Here is a 22,896-nt window from a genome sequence, read left to right on the forward strand (position 1 = left end):
GCACTAGTTGCACTTTGCCCCCATCACAGATCGCTTTGAAGATGAAGCCCGCGCGGGCACTCACTTTGCGCACATCGCAAATTGGTTTCAAGATAGCGGCCGCACCGCAGCTGTTGTTGTCAACAAGATGCTAACGTCTCGTCGTCTGGGGAAAATGACTATCCGCTAGACACACCGACTCAGGCGACTGCTTTGAAAGTAATGGATCATTTTCGCCTCATCAGAAAAGTTATCAGAACCCACGACAATTGCGATGGCTCTTTTAACGGACTCTGAGACTCGCGTAACGCCTTTACTTGCCGTCGGTCCAGGCTGACCGACTTCGGCAAATAAAAGTTACGGTAAGCGCAAGCTTGCCAAGCTTGCCGACTTTGTCATAAATATGCAGTGAACTGTGATAATTCAAACTGCTTCATTGCGACGGTGCATGTGCCTGCAAAATGAATGTTTCGCGATCGGCCGGCAATCGCATTGGGTTAGGCGTCAGCCGCAATGTACGAAAAATTCTGTAACAGCGGCGCGAAATGCATTCTCTCGTGAAGTTGACACTTTATCGACTGCCTTCGGTACATCTCAACCTTTGCCCCCCTGCCATCGCGAAGATTTCCCGGACGATTGTTTCGGTTTCGTTCGCGGCTTTGCCGTTTGGTGTACGTACAGTATAGACCATTTATAACCTAACTGCTTATAGTGCAGGACCAGATATAGTGCGGTCTTTTCAGACTCCCGTTAATTTCCCCATAGCACTCCTTGTATACACATATCGCTTATAGTGCAGTTGCAGGAAACGAAATACCGGTTACAGTACGGCTGCCTGGGAGTACGGAAGTCAGTGGAGACGGCGAACGCTCCCCTCAAACGGGCGCCCCAAGGAGTGCTCGAGGAAGAAAGAGAGACGAAGTGGAGGAGAAGGGCACATGGTGCAAACGAATAGCCAGTGAGGCTGAAACCAGAATCTTGAGTGCGAGTCCTGAAATATCATGGTGCGCATAGTGAGCGAGGGCCACGAAACTGCCAACGCAGGCCAATGCTCGCTTCACGATAACGGCAGTAAACGAAACTTCAGGGAGCGGGCGGCGCCAGCACAGCGCGGCGAAGGGCACACGTGGAGACCGTGGTAATGTGAGGGAGGAGGGCGGCAGGGAAGCGGATTTCGCCTCGGCAACTCTGCCGCTTCGGCGGCTCCCCTTGCCCTCCCTCGTAGCTCCCTCACTTTCGACTGTCACCGTGGGCGTACTCCGCCGTGCAGGCGCCGCCGCTCCAGCCAGCCCGGCGCCAGCTCCCCGAAGTTTCGTTTTCTGCCGTTATCCAGAACCGGGCGTTTGCTGGCGTGGGCAGTTTCGCTGGCTGGCCTGGGACAGCGCCGCTGCTTCTCTCTGCGCCGTAGCCGCAGCGTGCAAGGTCAACACGTGACTAGAAAGTAGAGGAAGCATAAAGGAGAAAGAAGGGTTCACTGCCATTTTCTACACGTGGCCACTGTAGCGTGGCTGAGACGTCGGTGCGTACACGCATGTTCCGGCGCAACGCAAAATCGGCGACCTTGCCATTTGAGAGAGGGTGAAATTTCGGCCGCGTTTTTTTCTTTCTTTTTTTTTGTTTTGTTCGCGCACAACATTGAGGGTTCTCTCCTAATCTTTTATCTATGGCGGTGCCGGAGCAATATCGGTGGGAGGTGCCGCCGCGTGATTTGGTTCGAATTAACGAGATTCGGCTGTAAATTGAATGCAAACGTTCTAGTCGCATTCCTTGACTGTTGCAAACGCGTGGTGGCTCAGTGCACATGTTTTGCATATGTGCGGGCCTTGAAAATTGTTGCTTTGGTTATAGTGCGGTACCGCTTATAGTGTGATATTCGCGACTCCCATGACTTACTTTATAAGTGGTCTACACTGTATATACATACCACTTTCGCGTCAACGAAGTTCCACCTCAACAAAATTTTTCATGTGTCCCGTGAATTTCCTTGTAGCGGGACTCGACTGTATCCACGTTTAACTGTATAACAAATTATTTGATGTAACAAAGCAAATCTAAAATATTCCTTGCCACCGTGAATTTCTCTAATCTTCACGATCGCAGCGTAATACGTCTTGTGTGCTCATTTATTACACTTTACCTTTCTATATTTCCAAGTAGCCATAATTTTCTAGAGGCATGATAACACTAAGTTTCCTGTGCATAGAAATAAGGGCATTGCATACCTAATGACAAATAAAGTTTTATGATCACCCAGCTTCGAGGACTCTTTTCTTTGGTGCGGAAACAATCATCAGTATTGGATACCATGTCACGTCCACTTGTTTTTCTTCATCCTGTTGAGCTGCGGCACAGCAGGCTGTGAAGAAAGATGAATATGGACCTCGTAGCTTTGTCTAGAGCAGACTTAGAAACTGTTTGGCTTCCTTTTGCTTGGGACAGCAATGTGGCTGCAGGTGTCACGCTTAACACGAACTTGGCGCATTGTATCTGGAGATCACGAGAGCCAGTGCGTAAGTGACGCATGGGTGCAATTCACTGCAGCCGTCGCTGACAAATCTACCAGACGACGCGCGCTACTCTGATGCCATCTGCTATCAATCATCGCCGCACTACGCTTTTCTGCTCACCCTTTTATCTCCCTCCTCCACCTTCCGCCTCATGGTTCCGCTGCAACCTCCTCTCCACTTTCCTCCTCGCGTCTTTCATCACCCGCTGCGATCTGTGTTCGCTTTCATCTTTCGCCGTACTTGTTCGCTCGGGTACGTCACCGCCGCCGCTTGCCACTAAAACGGGCGCCTAAGAGCTGCGCTCTAAAAGTGGACGTCAAGTCATCTTTTTTTTAATTTGCAGTGAAAAACCTCAGCTCAGATACATCTGCATAATGTAGTGTTCTCGTATTCGGTACGTTGCGGCTCAGTAAAAGTATTTGAAAATTTCTAAGTTAAGTTCCTGCCTCTTTTATAATACTATGTAGTCCATCTTTACTGATAAAGAATTAACTAGTTCCCAGCATACAACATCAAGTCGATATGGCGGCACCACCTGTTTTTCATTATGGCATCTTTTCTGGCTTACCAAGCATCTTCTCATGGTAAGAGTGGCTTTTTTCGTATTTTATAAAGGTAGTAATGTACGAGGGTTGTACCAAAAGTAACGTAAAAGTTGGCATATATTTCTCATTAACAGACATACGTTTGTCATGTTCTACATGTTTGTAGAGTAAATCTTCCTCTATTATATACCATAATGACCTTTCTTTTTCATTACAGGTAACTAATGGATTCCAAGCAGAAGCAAAGGGCTGTGATTGAGTTTTTGACCAATCATGGTTGCAGGCTATCCGGGCATTCACACAATGCTTCTGAAAGTTTTGGGAGATGACATGATTGACAAGAGTAATGTGCAGAGATAGACGAAAAAAATTTAAAGAAGGGGAAAGGAGCACTGAAGACGAATCACGCCATGGGAGACCAGCTGTGACCAGTGACACGAATTCTCAGCGAGTGTACAAATTGATTTGTGCACACCTGAATTTTTTGAAAGCGAATTTGAGCATTGGGTTCAACATTAATGCAAATGCATCTCTTGTGATGGAGACTATATTGAGTAGTATCTTTGTATTGAAAAGAGTTACTTACATACACTTAGTATGTGAAAAAAGCAGGTCTGTTTGCATTACTTTTTGTACAACCCTCGTACTAGTACAGCGTCACTTCTTTTTCTCTGTAGTGTGTTTTAAAACCTTCCTTGCCAACTTCCCCTACTATGGATTGACTGTGTTTCTAGTCGTGAGAAGATGGATGCCAGTGCTTTGGAACCTCATTAATTCAATTTTTATGAAAGGACGGGAGGCAGTGGAAGTATTCGAGGAGCCGAGAATCACATGTTGGCACAAGCACAACTGTCATCAGCACATCGCCTAAAATTTGGCCAAACTGTATTTTCTTGTCGAAAAGTAATGTGTCAGGTGTTCACTTCAATTTTTCACTTATAAACCGGTCATGTTTAAGGTGTGCTTAGTTTAAAATTTCCACAGTGGTGCCATCATGCTTTCCTATGTTATGCCATTTTTCTCACTTACGAAAGTTCTGTTCCCTATAAACATGACGTCATCTGTGTACTTAGATTCCGGTGCACGTTAAAGAACTCCAGGCGGTCAGAATTAATTCGCAGTCCACCACTACAGCGTGCCTCATAACCAGATTGTGATTCTGGCACGTAAAACCCCATGATTTTTTCTAAACATGACGTTTTGGACAGCACAAATCTCTCAGGCCTGGCTTAATCTTGGTCATTGTATCCCCCTAACTGCAATAGTGCTGAAGAATGTTGGCAGGCTAGCTGGTTGGGAATCATGATAATGCGGTGCAATGCAACTGGACGAGGATAGAGAAGAATTTGACACATAAAGCGCTATTTCAACTACAAATCTGTATTTTTGCACATGTACGATACATATACATAAATGGGCGATCAAAAACAAGAATGTCAACATTTAGAGGAACACCAAGGAACCAACATGCGTCAAACAGTCTAATCGCAACTTGCTCGTCAAATGGCTATCTCAGTAACTCGAGACACCGCATCTCTTTTTTCGGTAACTTCATGGAAGGTATGCTCACATACTTTTCTTTCATTTTTTTTTTTCAATTTTGTGAACCTCAAGAATTTCTCTTGTCATATCCTTTTAGGCACGTTTCAAAATAGTGTTTTTTTCAAAGACCGCGACACAGCTGCACTCTCGGCTAGGCATGCGTAAATGTCCTGAAATAACATTTGTATAGCGCTGTGTGTCTGTCAAATTCTTCTGTCCTCGTCCAGTCATGCTGCACTGTGCTATCATGTGATAGTGTTTTAGAAATTGAAATGTTTTGAAATCAGAATTCTCTTCTCCCGTGGTTTCAGGTATCACTCGTTAGAAGACAAGCTGGTTCATGATCTGGGCATGAAGAAGATTGTGGTTGTTATTATGAGTGGTTGCGCAGCTTTTCAGCGCACGCAGTTCCTTAGTTGTTCAGTGAATGACTTGTTGTCTCGTTCCATTTGTGTGTTGGGAACAAGCTCGCCACTTAGCTTGCTTCGAGTGTGGTGTGCAGTTTGTGACTGAGGCTACCGAACCCCGAGGAAAAAAAAAAGCTGTGGAGCAAGCCAAATATTATGCAGTTTCAGAAATAGTTCACCCAAGCGACTTTGAATACGAAAGAACCCAGATTTTATTATCGGCCCTTGACTTTCTTTCGTGCTCTCTTTGCATTCGTTTACATTCTTTTGCATGCTCGCTGGACTGCGTCGCCCAGCTTTAGGTCCTGTATTTCTAATACTGCCTAATCCTTTGCAGTGAAACTTGCATCACCGTGACAAGACTTGCACCAGCAGATAGGAGCACGTAGGTGCAGATTGCAATTGGATTATAGTTTGGTTAAGCATGGTGCCACGGAATGTTGCCACTAGTGCTCCTGTTTGCAGCATTGTCTTGGTATTCTATAATGGTTGCACTAAAACTACTTTTACACATTCCAGTAGGTACTTCTCATAATGCTGCTTGTAAGCAGCCTTTAAGTTTGACTGCAGAAAAGACAGGAAGCTGCTAAAAGGCTGGATTGTCTCCATGATCCCAGTTTTCTGTTGCTCTTATTGTAAGAAATGTTTCCAAGTCAGTGAGCCGAATGTGAAACTATTTATGTATTGCTAATGAGGCATTTTAGGGAAATAGTGAATTCACTACTGCAGCTTATGCTACTTTGTCGGCGTTTAAGGTAATAGCCCTCAGAAACTTGGACAGGTCACGTAGGCCTATCCTGTTCCAAAAGATTATGTGCACATTTGTTTGTGATCACTGGACAACATATATTTGTAATGTTGCTGTTGTCTGTGCTGTTCTCATTTGCTTGTTTGTTGTGTTTTCTGCATTTGTAATTTAGTTAAAGCTGTTATATTTTATGGCTGGTGGCTGCGTTAGAGGCATTGTATATGGTTGGATTCGGGGGGTTGAGTGGCCATGCTCCCACTTCTGTGTTTCAGCATCACTTTCATGAACAAAATAAAGTTAGAGAATGTGGAGTATACATACAGAAGGAAGTTCCAGACAACATACTGTGAAGGCGATCTCCCATCTGTATTGTTTAGAAAACCCATATTTACACCAGCTATACATTATTACAAAAAAGCGTAATACTAGAGACTGTAGTTAACATGGAGAAACAATATATTCAATAGCACAGTACAATTATTGTCAGAAATGATAACCAGTGGAATGATTACATCGAGTGCAAAATTTGAGGAGGTTTGATTTAGATCTGTAAAACTTAGATGGTGCCTTGTGGTGGTGAGGTAGTAATACATGATATAGTAACGTGGCTGAAAAATTTGTGGTAACATTGCCATGATTAGTTCTAGGTTATTGGGAATTAGAAGCTGTTGTCAGAAGCAAATCCAGTGGACCTGGAGTCTGGAAACTGGCTGTGAGTAATTATAGGGATTTGGACCATCTTGCTGAGAAATTTACGTACAAATATTCCAAGTGAATGTTTGTGTAGTTTCTGAACTGATAAAAGTACCGTGAAAATTGGGCAGTGGTGATGCATCTGATGTACATGTAGCTGCTATGTGTAATAATGCTGATTGCCTGATTTTGATAATTAGCATCGTCTTTTTTTTTCTTCTTCAAAACCTCAAGCAGTGCACGTGGAACGGTGTGTGCACATATGCCTTCCAGGGACTGATCTGGAGGAGCAAGGCTCTTCTGACCATGTCAACAACGCCACAAGTATGATGCTCCCGGAAACAGGTAAGCAAGCGTATACTAACACGAAGCACAGGTTTCAAAGCTCATGAATGCTCAAAGCAAACTGCAAAAAGTTGAGAGCATATTGTCATTTGAAGCACACAAATAAGCATCTTTTAATTAATTTAGATTGGTTAAAAGATCTTATTTTGGGCACAAGTTGAATTTGATAGAATCAGGGCTCTAACAATAACTTGTTTGACAGAGAAGATGAGTTGATTTAAATTTCAATTTCACAATTACTTAAACCTGTGAAGCCTGAACGCCATTCCACACCACAGAAAATTAAACAGCTTGATTCCTTCATTTCTTGTCACGGAGAGTACATCGTTAAAAAAATAATATAAAAGGATTTTGTTTAAAATTATTTAGTGTAGTTTATTAATACAGCAATTTGTTTTTGTGGAGCTATGCACAATTGAAGCTTGCTTCAGCGTGTCTGTTTTTTGTTTTTTTTGCATTGCTTCCCACACTTAAATCATCATTATGGGGTATGAAAAAAGATACATTGACATAACCTGTTAACCTCTTATAGCCTAATTGTTTTTACATGAAGAAAAATATTTGAATTGCAGTTAGAAATACTTGTATGCAAATTAGGTACCTAAAAATTTACTCTCATACCATTGCTACCTTGGGTGAGATTTGTAGACTCGTTTAAAGTAAACTGAAATGGGCATCTAGCGCAAAACAATGCATTTATATTTCATGTTTTCACACTGAACTACTCAGACTTTGCTGGTGAACCATCTCGCATCTTATGGCAGTCTGTAAAACAGTCGGCATTGCAGATATTACGACTTCAATTGATGCACCCGAATGGTAGCATCCACACGAGTCTCTTAGAAGTGTTCACCCCCATTGGAATCACCATGCACACAGTGTTGTTTTCCTAGTCGGAGATGACGACATGGTTGACATGTTCTTGCTGGATGGCCACACATGACGTCAAAATCAGGATTTCTCTTGCGTATGTGTTCTCTTTGAGTTTATGAGCTCATAGTCGGCATGCCAGGAAATCGTGTCATCAGGCTAGAAAAGAATAAAAACCTGTTATAACATGTCATCTAGTGACAGCACCGCTAGACGGTGTATTGTGATCAGAGGGAAGCGTGAGAGAGAAGTCCAGCTGCAATACACGCCTCATATGTGACCTGTTCTGGTGCTGGCAATACGATCTCGCTACATTGCTTCAGTGCTAGTAGCATTAACGTCGGCAGTCACGCTGACGTGGTTTCTGCCAAAAGGTTTATTGTCTCAGTAGAATCCCGTTGATGCATTTTTTAAGGGACTGCAAAAAAAAAAAAACGTAACAGCTAGGATAGCGTAACAGTGAGGAAGGGGGCAAATCACCACTGAAACATAAGAAACAGTTCTGAATGGCTGCCAGTGCAGTTATTAGACGTCTCGGTGCACCCACTGGTACTGTGGACAGTGCCTGTGCGCATGTTTAATTAAGGGACACGTACAATGTTCTGTGACTGTGGCCCCTTTGCACTCTTGATATGCTTCACTGCAATACTTTGCATATGCTTCACCGCATGACATGGCTTTCATGCAACGAAGCTGACTAAAGTGAACTCGCGACTACGCAACTGAAAGACCCTTGCAACACGGCAATTATGCAACTCAAAGATACTTGCAGGCACCAAAATAAATGTAGCTCTGTGCTCGGCAGATTTCGTCCAGTGTCTGTAGTTCCCGGTAGGTTTTAAACATTGCACACTTTTCCGGGTGCTGCTAGCTGCTCTGTGCACGTTTTCTTCTGATGTTTGTGCAGTGCCTGGCTTGTGCAACTTCGGTCGCTTATTAAGGCGAAAGCCTTACGTGTCTCATCATTCAGTCGACCTTCAAAGCCCTTGAGCAAAAATGCATCGAATACACGAAAGGTACAGAAAGGAGTCACTTTGATGAGAGTCCTTGACCACTTGACCTTTGATGAACCTTGAGACCACTTGACCTTTGAGTCCTTGAACACTTGACCTTTGATGAGAGTCAAACCCACGATATTTGGTGTTACACAAAGCGAAGTTAATTAAGATGCCACCATTTGTTGATACCACCATGGTGTTGCCAACAAATTGCGTGGGTTCGAGTGCCCTAATTAACTATCTTAATTAGCATAGAGTTAATTAAGGCACTTAAATCCATGACCTTTGGTGGGAGTTGAACCCACAACCTTCAGTTTTAATCAAGGCAAAGTTAATTAAGATAGAGTTAATGCAGGCACTCGTACCCATGACCTTCAGTGGAAGTCGAACCCTCGAGCTTATGTGGGAGTCAAACCAACGAACTTCGGTGTTAAGGTGATGTTAATTAAGGTACAGTTAATTAATGTAGAGTTAATTAAGGCACTTGAACCCACGACCTTTCGTGGGAGTCGCACCTTCAAGCTTTGGTGGGAGTCGAATTCACGACCTTTGATGTTAATGAGGGCAAAGGTAATTCAGGCGCAGGTAATTAAGGTAACTTCATTTAAGTCACTCAAACCCATGACCTTTGGTGGGAGAAAACAAGTAATAAGAAGTAACGACTCATTCAAATGAGAATGTCAAGTAATATTTAATGAATGTCGTGAGCGTGCAGGCTTTCGTCTTCATCCTCTTTGGCATATGCTAAAGTGACTGTCAATTTTTACAAACATTGTTTGCCTGTGCAACGCATTAGATGCTTGTTGCAAACATGGTTGCCAAGTACTGATCGTTTGTTGCCGTGTGTGCGAGCTAAATTATATCTGCACTGCTAAATTTACGTGACCACCGCGTTCAAATGCAACGTAAGATGCGGGAGTATTACAGAATGGCGATATATCAAATGGGAACATAATACAGGGGGCTCAATGGGATATTCCATCTACAAAAGCGCTCATTAAGAATTATCACTTCTTCTAAGTGTACACAATCGAGTACGCACTTGTATAGCTCATTGCATGTGTTGCCAGTGCATGCATTGTATGAACTGAAAATTGCTGAGGTCATTAATAGTATTATCGAAACCAATGATCCACTTCCAATTACCTTGTTCAAAATCCCGTTACGAAATACAAGAGCTGCAACTAATCAGTGTTTTAGTCTGCCTCCATGTCATAATCTGTACGGGAAAAGGCTCGGGGAATTTAACGGCACACTAATTTGGAATTCTCTGCCAATACATATAAAAGAAGCCCGTAACTTCAGGTCTGCTGTGAGAAAGTACTTTTTTGTAAAATATTGTCGATAAAAGTACACTTCTTTTTATTTACATTCCTGCCTAAGTTGTGCATGTCAATTTCAGTGTTGTGTATTATGTCTGTTTTGTTTGCTCCCGTGCGTGAAGGATAAAAGAACACCGAGTTTATATTTACTTTTGTGTATGAGTTATGTATATTAATATTACTTTTATGTATTATGTCTGCTGTTTCAGTTTGCTCGCTCGCATGGTGCGTTTTATACCCTAAGTTGACTATGGACCGAGGACTAGCCAATGGCTATGGGTCCAGCAATGCTTTTGTATTTTGTAAAATATGTTGTAAATAAAAAATGAATGAATAAAATTTGGTGTGGACCGCGAGAATGCAGCGTAGCAGCAGGGAGAACGCAACAACGAGGAACATATCAAGAGGGCTGCACTGTATATATACAGGGTGTTTCACCGAAGATTTTCAAAAATTGTTAAAGATTGCCTGTGGCAGATAGCACAATTATAGTTCATGAGCTGGTCTACTCGAAGAGGCGGACATTACTTGCACAAAAAGTTGAAATGCATAATCAAATAATGAACAAAAATTCACTAATTAAGTTTTAACTTTTTAACTAACTACCTATGAACCATATTGCAATTTCCAAATTGTAGCCGTGGAGTTCGCAAGGTGGTTCCACTTTGAACGAATTCTCGGGATGACATCAGTTTCCAAATATCAATTCCCGAACTTCGCGGAGAAATGCATTGGCGTTAAAAACATCAGTGATTGAAAGATCCACGAGATCTTTCAAATCGCTGATGTGTGAAAGCCACTAGACGCAAGACAACCCCATTCTTGCATTCTTGAGAGTTTGTAAGAAAGCACTACGCAAGATAAACTTCGATAACAAGACTATAGGAGCATCAGAATTTGCGCAAATAACTGGCCTGCCATCGGTGCCGGCTATGTTGTAGATCTGTCGCAGTCTGCACAAGTTCGTTGCTCGTTTGGCATCCTATCCAATGCCGCGTCCTGTCGAAACTCAAAGATCAATTGGGTACGTAGTTAACTATTTGATGACAGGACATATAAATACCCCCAAGTAATTTTCATTTTCTATCTAAATGTGCAAACACATCGAGAATAGGCATAATTAAGATTACCGTAAAATACCGATCAAACGCCCCCACCCGTGCAAGCGCCCCCCTCCCATAATCTGAGAATGTCGAGTTATCGTTTACTACCGAACAAGCGCCCCCCCCCCCCCCAATTCTCTGGCGACTCGCCCCGGAACTTTCAAAACCGAAACCGTGCCAAAAACCATGCTTCTGGCTACGTTCTTGTCTAATCCGAAATCCAATCCAAGAACGGGCCACCTACACTGACACTGGCAACCTTGACACTGGCGACGCTCACCATTTTATTGTTGTTTTGCTGTGCCACATGTGGCTGTGACTTCGCGACATGCACTCATACACAGTGAAAAAGAAAATCGAAGTCGTGGAATGGCATCGCCACAACGGAAAGAATGTGCACGCGACAGCTCGCCACTTCAGTCTAGATAGAAAGAGGATTTGCGAGTGGGAGAAGAAGTACGAGACTTTGCTGCAGCAGAACTTTGGCAAGGCCAAGCTTCGGCGGAAGTTGACTAATGGAGCGCCGGTGTTCAGCGAAGAAGTGGATGACGCTCTTTTTGAATTTCTAGAGCGAGAAAGAAGCGCAGGGCGTGCTGTAAGTAACAGACTGCTTTCTGAAGAAGCTGTTAAAATTGCGCACAGCTTGCAGTTGGGAAATTTTCTTGCATCAAGCCAGTACATCAAGAGATGGAAACAGCGGTTCGGCGTTACAATGCGCCAAGCCACCAACGAAAGCCAAAAGACACCTGAAGGATTTCACGGAAGCAGCAAAGGCGTTTCGCTCTGCCGTGAACGCTCTCCGGATACGCCACGACTACACCCACTTCAACATTTCAAATATGGACCAGACGATGGTCAGAATGGACTCTCCGGCAAACAGGACGAACAATGTGGTCGGCGAGAGCACTGTGCGGATAGCCAACACTGGTTGCGCCCGGAGGGGCTTCACGGTTGCATTGGCAGCATGCGCAAGTGGACACAAGCTCCCAGCTTTCGTAATTCTCAAGGAACCGAGCGGAAGGATTCCACCCAAGGCATTCATGAGTCTTCGCATACCAGGTGAGTGATTACCGTTGTGCACAAAGTTCTTTTCTGCTTGCTTTCAAAGCGGAGAGTAACGATAACGGAGATGCTCGATCACAGTGATTACCGCTAACTTATTTATTTTTCTTTTCGTAGCAATCCGCGTCACCGCATCAAAAAATGGATGGATGACATCGGACAAGCTGCAGGAGTGGCTGACCAGGGTGTGGGGGCCAAACAGCGATGACGTGCGGCGACTACTTGTGCTCGATCAGGCACCCATCCACAAAACGCAGGCAACAAAGGACGCCTTAGACGAGCGCGACACAGACGTCGTGTACGTGCCTGCAGGCTGCACAAGCCTACTGCAACCAGCTGACGTGTTTTGGAATAGGCCATTTAAGGCCAACCTTCGCCGTACGTGGGAAAGCTTCATCAGAAAAGAGGAAAGAACGCCGAAAGGCAATTTAAGGAAGCCGTCGCGACAGGATGCCCTTGACTTTGTGTCAGAGGCATGGGCCGCTGTCACGGAAGAGACTGTCGCGCGCTCCTTCAAAGGGTGCGGCATTGCTAACGCGCTCGACGGTTCCGAGGATGGTCAGCTGCATGACCAGCTTTGTGACATCGGCGCCGTGGCCCCAGAACTTCGCGAGGGCTTGCAGACAGAGTGCCTAGGCCTCGTTTTCGCATCGGACTCTGAAGACTCATTTGACGGCTTCGAAAGCGATTAAATGAATGAATAAAGAGCTTTAGTTCTACCTAGTGCACTTTGTGTGTGTCTTCCTTTTCTTTCGGTTCCGTTTTTTTTTTTTCGACTCTGCATTTTTATCTGGGGGGGGGGGGGTAGCATTTTTGGCCGCCATCTTGCATTTTGTGGCAGTACCGAACAAGGGCCCCCTCCCCAACATTCCCTGCATTATCCTCACATCGAGGGGGGGCGCTTGATCGGTATTTTACGGTAAGAAAAAATATACTGTTGCGTAAGCTTTTTCAGCTATAGGGGCGGAAAACTGGAAGTCAGCCTCATCCGAAGCCACCTAAGCCTTCATTTGGAATTTGTGCAGGCAACTCTCGTCCGATTTAAACCATAGGTTTGCATTTCATTTGTTTTACATCACGTGTGACACCATTGCAGCTGGATATCTTGCATCGGTCGGTCTCCCCTGACTGAAAGAAAGCAAGTCGCATGCCCAACTTCTTCCTAGTCCAATGGTCCTGCTCTAAATCAACAAATGGTGTTTGCTGCCTGTCATACAGTGTTGGCCAAAGACAATTAGCCAGCAACTTGGCACTCAATGCCGAAACTCGGCAAGAAAACATTTTTTTTAATGCTATGTTTCTTGTAGGCAACACCCATTGTAAACGGTTAATACAAGTTGGGTTGGGCGTCAAATGAATCGTTGGATCTTACCGTGTGTCCCTTGCGAGCAGATGACCAGCCCAACATCGAAGCAAGGAAGCAGCACCCCATTGTGCTCCGCACTGGTACCCCGATCTATGATGTTGCCAATATTTGTGGAGCCGACAAAATGTCACAGAGAGCCCAAGCAGCCACTGAACACATCATATCGGTGACAATGTCACGAGGTGCTGCCAAGTCAGATCAGCCATTTGCGGACTCTAAAGCCATAATAAAATGTGACATTTGAAACAAGCAAAAAAAAACAGTTTTTAGTGCGCAATTCATGGGAAGGAAAGAAGAAGGCAACTGGACAGAGTGCACTGTTCTGTTGCCTTCTCCCTTCCTTCCTATGAATTGCACACTAAAAAAAGGCTTTTTCCTTGTTTAAACCACGTTTCCCCAACCACTCCAAGCAGTCACCTTTTTACAAAATATATGTACTAGTGACAACCTTTGCCATTAATACGCGGTCAGAGGTAATAACAACAAAAACATTTCGAGTTTGAAATAAAAATTTCTGTCAGTGGTTCTTTAAAGGCTGCTATTAAGAAAATTAGTTCACCCACCGTGGTTGCTTAGTGGCTATAATGTTTGGCGAAATTCGGCTGCCGGCCACGTTGGCCGAATTTCGGTGGGGCCAAATGTGAAAACACGCATCCATGTACTTATATTTAGGGGCAGGTTAAAGAACCTCAGGTGGCCGAAATTATTCCGGTGTCCCCCACTACGACGTGCCTCATAATCAGATCATAGTTTTTGCACGTAAAACCCCATAATTTTTAAAGAAAATTAGACAGTTGCCAGCCCTGCACTTTTGCTATACTACTCCTAAGAAATTGAACCGTAGTGAAGTTTCGTGGCAATTGGCTTTTAACTAATGAAGCTGGACTTGTGTTACAGGGAGCTGCTTTTGGTTCTTCACCTGACTTTACGGGGGCTGGGTACGAATGGCTTGCTGATTAACTACAACTTGAACCATTGGATATGTGTTGGCTGCTGTCTTGCACTGTTGTTGTCCCAGGAATAGTGCAGGCCAGTATTAGATATACATTGTGCAAAGTGAGGTGGTTGGGGTAGCAGATGATACGACCTGAACTCCAACACAAACACAGTTTTGTCTTCATGTCGCCATTGTTCCTTCATCAACTGGGTATAATGCAGACCAGATGCAGGGTGTAGTCTGCCAGTCTCTTGTCATCATCCCATTGTCGTCATTTATTTGTCACTTTCCTTTGGCATTTTGTTGTCATCACTCCATTAGAGAGCTTTACAATAGGGGCCCCAAAGAGAAGACAGCGTTGTGGGTGTTAGCATTGGGGCAAACAGGTGTGATGAGTTATAGAACAGGGCTTCCCGTTTGCGAATAGCGTCTTGCGCTTGCAGCGCCACTACGGTATCAAAGAAAAACTATTATAAATACTCACATAAACTATACCATTTTATAATAAGAAGAGAATTTTAGCTTTTGTGTTCTTGCGTTTAATTACAATTTAGAGGTTATTCTATTAGCAGCAAGCGATTTGTTGCACTTAAGTTTGAGTAACCAACATCACATGCCTTCACCAGCCAAGCTAATCAACGTTAGACCTACGAGCCATGAAAGCGACAATCGAATTCTGAATCAACGGCGTCTAATGAATCAATCTTCATTACACACATTAGTTGAGAGATAGCGATAGCCGTGGTCACTTCTCCTAGCTTACGAACTTCACTTGTTGCCACAAATCGAACCCAGTTTGGTTATCGGTTCGAGCTGTCGCTTCGATGGGCACCGCCATGTTTGTTGGCGCTAAGCTTTTGGGGCAGCTTTTGGGGCTCCCGCTAAATCAGTAAAATAGTGTGCCCGATGCTAAACCCAAACACAGTTTGCATCATGTGCATGCGCAGTGGCTTTGATGCTATTTCTTTGGGGCCCCAAAACGTTTAGGGCCCCTATTCTAAAACTCTCTATTATCATTCTGTTGTCCTCACAAATTCTAATGGGCTCGATATACTCCGACGTAACGTTGACGCACGCGCATGCTGGGTGCAGCGACGCTCCGCTAGCAAAATGCAAGCACTCTATAGTCTGACGCGAGGCGCGACCGACGCAATCAGCGTCCGTAGGCGCGAGCTGGCGGCAGCCGGCGCAAAATGCAGCATGCTGCATTTCGCGCCGACGACGTTACCCAGACTGCACCGCGTCCGCGTTTATTTCCGCGCGGCGCTCTGCTCTACTGAGCATGCGCTGCTTTGGCTGTGGCCGCTGCGTCGGGCCGCGTCGCGTTAGACTATAGGGCAGTCGGATTTGCGCCTGGCGTGGCATCGCCGACGTGATGCGACGAAACGAACCCTGGTGCGCGCGCACGTTGGTAACGTCGGAGTATAACAGAGCCTTAAGGATCGCAGGGGTTCGAGATATGCGTCGTGAAACTTGCGATAACAGTGCATTCATTATCATCATCATCAGCCTATTTTATGTCCACTGCAGGACAAAGGCCTCTCCCTGCGATCTCCAATTACCCCTGTCTTGCGCTAGCGTATTCCAACTTGTGCCTGCAAATTTCCTAACTTCATCATACTATCTGGTTTTCTGCCAACCTCGACTGCGCTTCCCTTCTCTTGGTATCCATTCTGTAACCTTAATGGTCCACCAGTTATCCATCCTACGCATTACATGGCCTGCCCAGCTCCATTTCTTCCGCTTAATGTCAACTAGAATATCGGCTAACCCAGTTTGTTCTCTGATCCACACCGCTCTCTTTCTGTCTCTTAACGTTAGTCCTAAGATTTTTCGTTCCATCGCTCTTTGTGCAGTCCTTCACTTGTTCTCGAGCTTCTTTGTTAACCTCCAAGTTTCTGCCCCATATGTTAGCACCGGTAGAATGCAATGATTGTACAGTTTTCTTTTCAACGACAGTGGTAAGCTCCCAGTTAGGATTTGGCAATGCCTGCCGTATGCACTCCAACCCAATTTTATTCTGTAAATTTCTTTCTCGTGAACAGGGTCCCCTGTGAGTAATTGACCTAGATAAACGTACTCCTTTACAGACTCTAGAGGCTGATTGGCGATCCTGAATTCTTGTTCCCTTGCCAGGCTATTGAAGATTATTTTGTCTTCTGCATATTCATCTTCAACCCACTCTTACACTTTCTCGATTAAGGTCCTCAATCATTTGCTGTAATTCGTCTCCATTGTTGCTGAATAGGACAATGTCATCAGCAAATCGAAGGTTGCTGAGATATTCACCGTTGATCCTCACTCCTAAGCTTTCCCAGTGTAAGAGCTTGAATACTTCTTCTAGGCATGCAGTGAATAGCATTGGAGAGATTGTGTCTCCTTGCCTGACCCCTTTCTTGATAGGTAACTTTCTACTTTTCTTGTGGAGAACCAAGGTAGCTTTGGAATCCTTGTAGATGTTTACGAAGATATTCACGTATACCTCTTGTACTCCTTGATTACGCAATGCCTCTATGACTGCTGGTATCTCTACTGAATCAAATGCCTTGTCATAATCTATGAAAGCCATATAAAGAGGTTGATTGTACTCCGCAGATTTCTCGATTACCTGATTGATGACATGGATATGATCCATCATAGAATATCCCTTCCTGAAGCCAGCTGTTCTCTTGGTTGGCTGAAGTCAAGTGTTACCCTGATTCTATTGGAAATTATCTTGGTGAATATTTTATAAAATACTGAAAGCAAGCTAATGGGTCTATAATTCTTCAATTCTTTAACATCTCCCTTCTTATAGATTAGTATAATGTTGGCATTCTTCCAGCTCTCTGGTACACTTGAAGTTGTGAGGCATTGCGTATAAAGGGCCGCAAGCTTTTCAATTATGATATCTCCTCCATCCTTGATTAAATCGACTGTTATTCCATCTTCTCCAGCAGATTTTAGCCTGGACATGTCTTTCACGGCCCTTCTAACTTCATCGCTAGTTTAGCAGGAGCCTCTGTATCCGGTTCACTATTTCGAATGAAAGTAGTTCGGCCGTTTTGGGCACTGTACAGGTCAGTATAGAATTCTTCCACTGTGTTTACTATGTCATAGAAATTGCTGATGATATTATCATGCTTATCTTTCAGTGCATACATCTTGCCTTGTCCTATGCCAAGCTTTCTTCTTACTGATTTAATGCTGCGTCCATATTTTACGGCCTCCTCAATCTTATCTATGTTATAATTTCGAATATCCCTTACTGTCTTCTTGTTGATCAGTTTTGACAGTTCAGTGAATTCTATCTGATCTCTTAAGTTAGACACTTTTATGTTTTGTCGTTTCTTTATTAGGTCTTTTGTTTCTTGGGAGAGCTTACCTACTGGTTGCCTTGGTGCCTTACCTCCTACTTCAATTGCGGCTTCTGAGATCAACCTAGTTACGGTTTCATTCATTACCTCTATGTTGTCTTTATCTTCGTGTTCTAGAGCTGCATATTTGTTTGCGAGCACCAGCCTGAATTGGTCTGCTTTTACCCTTACTGCCTCTAATTTGGCCTGTTTCCTCTAGACTAATTTTACTCTCTCTCTCTTCAAATTGAGAGAAATCCTAGACCTCACTAACCTATGGTCACTGCACTTTACCTCACCTAACACTTGCTTGCTTGCTTGCTAACACGTGCATACATCCTGCACTATGCTTGGATCAGCAGAGAGTATGAAATCTATTTCATTCCTTGTTTCTCCATTAGTGCTTTTCCAGGTCCACTTCCTGTTTATGCGCTTCCTGAAGAAGGTATTCATTATTCGGAGCCTATTCCTTTCCGCGAATTCTACTAACATCTCTCCTCTTGCATTCCTAGAATCGATGTCGTAGTTGCCGATTGCTTTCTCACCAACCTGCTTTTTCCCCACCTTTGCATTGAAGTCGCCCATGACTACAGTATACTGAGTTTGCACCTTTCTCATTGCTAATTCAACATCTTCATAAAACTGTTCTATTGCTTCGTCATTGTGACTAGAGGTTGGGGCGTAGGCTTGTACTACCTTCATTTTGTACCTCCTATTCAGCTTTATTACGACGACTGCTACCCTCTCATTTATGTTGCAGAATTCATCAATGTTGCCCACTATGTTGTTATGGACTAGAAATTCGACCCCGGATTCTCTCTTATCTGGAAGACCTCTGTAGCAGAAGATGTGGCCATTAGTTAGCACTGTGTAAGCCTCACTAGTTCTTCTAACCTCACTAAGGCCAATAATATCCCAGGCAATGCCTGATAATTCTTCAAATAGTCCTGCTAAGCTAGCCTCACTCGATAGGGTGCATGTGTTGAACGTTGCCAGGTTCAGTTTCCATTGGCGGCCTGTCCGGGCCCAGAGATTCTTAGCACCCTCTGCCGCATAGCAGGTCTGACCGCCGCCTTGGTCAGGTGCTCCGCAGCCACTGGGGACTGAGGGCCATGGGTTAATTGTCGGAGTCATGAGGGAGGTAGTGGCCGAATACAGTGCATTATTGCACAATAAAAGTTGCAATAAGAATGCACTGTTGTTCCTACATACTTTTTTGACAAACCGCCGTTTTATGTATTGAAACACAAAAGTAACTGGAATGGCCATGTATTTCGTCGCACACTTTGGGAATGAATATCTTAAAACTGGTGTCATTTAAAAAATTTGTTTGAAGTGGATGTGAGGACGCCTTGCGAACTCACAGGCTGCAATTCGTAAAAAGCAGTATGTGTGCCTAAGGTAATTTATTGCATAGGTAATTGATGAATTTCATTTTAATTAGTCGATTGTGCATTCCAATTTTCGTGTAAGTAATACCTGCCTCTGAGTAAACCAGCTCAATGACTTGAATTATATAGCTATTTGCCACCAGCAATTTTTAGAAATTCTGTATTGTTTGAACAAAAGACACTGAGTATACTGCTGCCATTCCATTGCAGTCAATACCCATCACCCATCGTCAGAGGCAAGAAGTAAAGAAGTCGGCTACACAAGAAATTGGCAACATAAGCCATCCCCGTTATGGGTGTGCGCTTTTAATGTGCATTTCAGTTACGCTTAAATAGAGGCTTTCCTGACTGTGTTATGTATGGTGAAACATTGGATTGCCCTTGCATCATTGCTGTTTTATTCACATGAAGTAACTATTCATTGACGTGATTTTCTCAAAGCATTTCGGTTGATAGCATTACGTTTGCATAACATTTATGGTACCATTTGTACAAACATCAGCAAAAGCTTCACTTAGCACTGATCCCCACCTGTGTGTAGGATCCACTTATCTCATTTTGTCTTCAGCGTTCCTTTGATTACTGACTCACCTTTTGCATTCCCACATGTAGCTGGTCCGTCACTGTTGCCAGAGGAGAGGCCTCGGCCAGTGCCAGCCGGGACCATTGTTCAGCACCAGTGTCGCTTCTGCCCATATTCGACATGGCAGAAGTTCCGTCTGGCAGTGCACGAGCGAGTGCACACGGGCGAGCGTCCCCATCGGTGCCACGTCTGCAGCCGCGCGTTTGTGCAGAGCGCGCACTTGGTGGGCCACATGCGGTCGCACACTGGCGAGCGTCCCTTTCGGTGCCACGTGTGCAACCGTGGGTTTGCACTCAACTCGGACAGGGTGCGCCACATGCGGTCGCACACTGGCGAGCGGCCTTACTCGTGCCCGCACTGCCCGGCCGTCTTTGCCCAGTGCAGCAGCGTCAAGGTGCACATGCGCAGGTACCATGACCTGCACAGTGGTGCCCGCAGGCACCGTGCCTCCCCGGACGACAGCAGCAGTGGGATGCCATAGACGTGTTGTTGACCACAGAAGACCGCATGTGTTGCCGAGTGTTGCCTCTCCACAACTTTCTCCCGCATGACTGTTGCAAATAAAATCACTTCAGTTCAGTCTCCTACTAAATTTACTAAAGGGAAATCTGGCACTGTGATCCTTCAGCTATGTTGTGAATGATAAGCAATGTAATGAAACCTTGGTTAACGAGCACAAATATATGGACTATCGGATATAACGATCGAGATATAAAATATGTCCATGTAGCAAGACAATCAACTAGGAGAGAGCATCACGTCACGCAGTCAGCCTAGGCATGTGAACTCTGCCTGAAGCCATTCGCCTTGCCTTTTCCCTCGCAGTATCGGCCCAGCACGTGACCTCATAGACTCGGCGTATTGGTTGGGAATGTTTGGTTCCCGGCAGCTTTTAAACAATGTGCATCTGTTTGGCTGCCCTGCTGTAGCTCTGCATGCAGAGCAGGAGCACTAAAACATACTGTGTGCTCTGACATGACGATCACATGTTGTGCTGATACATTAGGCTTCTATCTTGTCCCTTAGTGCTCTCTCTAGTCCATTCCTTCCTCTACGAATGTTTCCCACAAATGTGGATTTGTGCAACCTCCATGCTTGTGGCTTCAGGTGTTCTTGTACGCTCAGTTATTACACTTTACTTTTCAAAATTCCCAAGCAACCATATTTTCCTAATGGCATAGTCACAGTAGTCTACACTGAGGAAGGACTCCTGGCTGGAGGCCGTCACTGGACAAATAAAGCTTTTCTGATAATCCAGCTATAAGGACTCTCTAGTTGAAGAGGAAACCATCAACAGCAATGGCCTCCTCCTCATACGTACTTGTGTTTCTCTGTTTTATTTTTTATTTCCTTTTCAGCTGCAGCATATCAGGCAATGGAAACAGGTGACCATGGATGTCTTTATATATAGTTTAGGCCTAGCTTAGTAAAGGAAGCGTAAAAGCCATTTGATTTCCTTTTGCTCAGGACGGCAACGTGACTGCAAACGTGACGCCCCAAATATACTTTTTTTTTCCTTTTTGCAAACTGGCATTAGCGCTCTAAAACCTCTTTCATTCAATGTCTGTAGCTGGATAAATATATTATACTGGTAGATTTTTCCATTCTTAAAGAATTTTCCAGGCTCAACTGTATTGTCTCCTACGTAATCGAAGCATTGTGCAAATCTTCGCAGCGCAAAACACCAACGTGTCGTGCTAGTGGGGTGCTAGCGGTCCGAGACACACCTAATGGCTTTCCCATTGCCTAGTGTTTTGAGACATCAAAAAGCGAGCGAGACAATGAACGAATGTTTCTTTGCTGAGCCCCCTCCACTACTGCATCTAAATCTTTAGGCACACCAAGCTGACGATCAATAGCACACAACACTGGAATACGATGCTGCCAGAATGGAACTTGACGGTCATGTCACACCGCTATTCAAGGCTGTGCATTGAGACTGCTCACACTCAACGTCAACGCGCTTGGCTAATTCTCGCCCTTCGGCTTGTGAGCGGCCGCGAACCAAAGCGTCGGCAACGTTACACCCTTGCCTGCAAATGTTAGTAGTTGTCTGCTCGTTGACCCACGAAAACAACAAGATACAAAAAAACTGGCTTTACTCAGTAAAGAATGCTTCACATTAAAAAAACGTGGCATATCTAACACTCCTCTTGGACTTGGACTTTCGAAGTTAAGTACAACTTTCGTGAAACATTTCAATTAAATGCTATGCAAACGAGATGCATGATGTGTGCAATTTTATTTTCAGCCACCAGGAAGGAGCTGTTCATGTTATTCTGTCACCACAGAAATTTTCTGTCACCTGGTTTTGCAGTAATGCACTGTGTGTGTTCTGCATCAGGTTTTGCAGCATGGCAAGCACATTCCTGCAAGATCGAAATTTCTGGCTTTTAGGATGTGCTTCAATCAGAATTGCAATGGTGCAAATGCCACACACTCCCACAATGCGCGTTTTTATATGCTCAGACTTACCCAAGCTCACTCACCCTCATGACCGCAGAAACTCTTACCATCTGACTGTAGATTACAGTTTCCGGAATTGGGACACCACATTTTGCTTTTGTTGAAGTCGCAAGTTTTAGTAGTAACTCCGGCAGCAGAAGAAGACCCCAATGTGCACTGGCCAGCAGCTATGTTGTAGAGGGATTAGATGTCAACTTCGAACTTCAGTCTTCCGTGATGGGTCCTTGGTCCGCAGGTTGATTGCTTGTAGTGCCGAGGTGGAGCCATCGAGCCGGGATTTGTAGTGCTCTTTTCTTGGATGCTTCTCTCCAGTGTCCAGGCCCGTTGAAGCTGGACTTGCAAGCTGATTTTGCAATTTTAATGTGAATAGCCTTGTTTGCCTACTTCAGCCATTTTGAGCCTATGTATCTATCTAGCTATCTAACTATAGATCCTCTTACACTGATGCAGTGGCCCAATTTGTCTTCTTGCTTGGGCCACTAGGCATGTGCTCCTGGCCGTGATCATACCTTCTTTCCATTATTCCAGCTTCGTGATCTGACTCCCGTCATGCCACGCTTTCATTGCGTGACATTGCGTCATCATCATTCGAGCTTTGTCAACCCACACTCGTCATCGCCCATCGTCGCCAGACAGTCGTCATACATTCCTTGTCATACCGCCATTGTGATGCCGTCGTGGTCGTTCAGTCATCATT

At 44.5% G+C, this 22,896-nt stretch overlaps 1 protein-coding gene across 3 annotated transcripts; it reads left to right on the forward strand.

Annotated features, from left to right (window-relative positions):
* The first annotated feature begins 3,103 nt into the window (after positions 1–3,103).
* On the forward strand, positions 3,104–21,248 carry LOC119463562 (protein krueppel-like). Of its 3 annotated transcripts, XM_049656377.1 has the most exons (3): positions 3,104–6,440; positions 6,659–6,766; positions 19,763–21,247. In XM_049656377.1, the coding sequence occupies exons 1-3, from the start codon at positions 6,362–6,364 to the stop codon at positions 20,212–20,214; spliced, it is 639 nt and encodes a 212-aa protein (XP_049512334.1). In that variant the 5' UTR covers positions 3,104–6,361; the 3' UTR covers positions 20,215–21,247. The 3 variants fall into 3 exon arrangements, with proteins under 3 accessions (XP_049512334.1, XP_049512335.1, XP_037580322.1); XM_049656378.1 differs by lacking the exons at positions 3,104–6,440; positions 6,659–6,766 and adding an exon at positions 7,520–8,467 and having other exon boundaries at positions 19,763–21,248; XM_037724394.2 differs by lacking the exons at positions 3,104–6,440; positions 6,659–6,766 and adding an exon at positions 19,285–19,446.
* Positions 21,249–22,896: the final 1,648 nt, after the last annotated feature.

The sequence above is a fragment of the Dermacentor silvarum genome, chromosome 9 (genome assembly GCF_013339745.2).
Source record: "Dermacentor silvarum isolate Dsil-2018 chromosome 9, BIME_Dsil_1.4, whole genome shotgun sequence".
Taxonomy (NCBI): Eukaryota; Metazoa; Arthropoda; class Arachnida; order Ixodida; family Ixodidae; genus Dermacentor; species Dermacentor silvarum.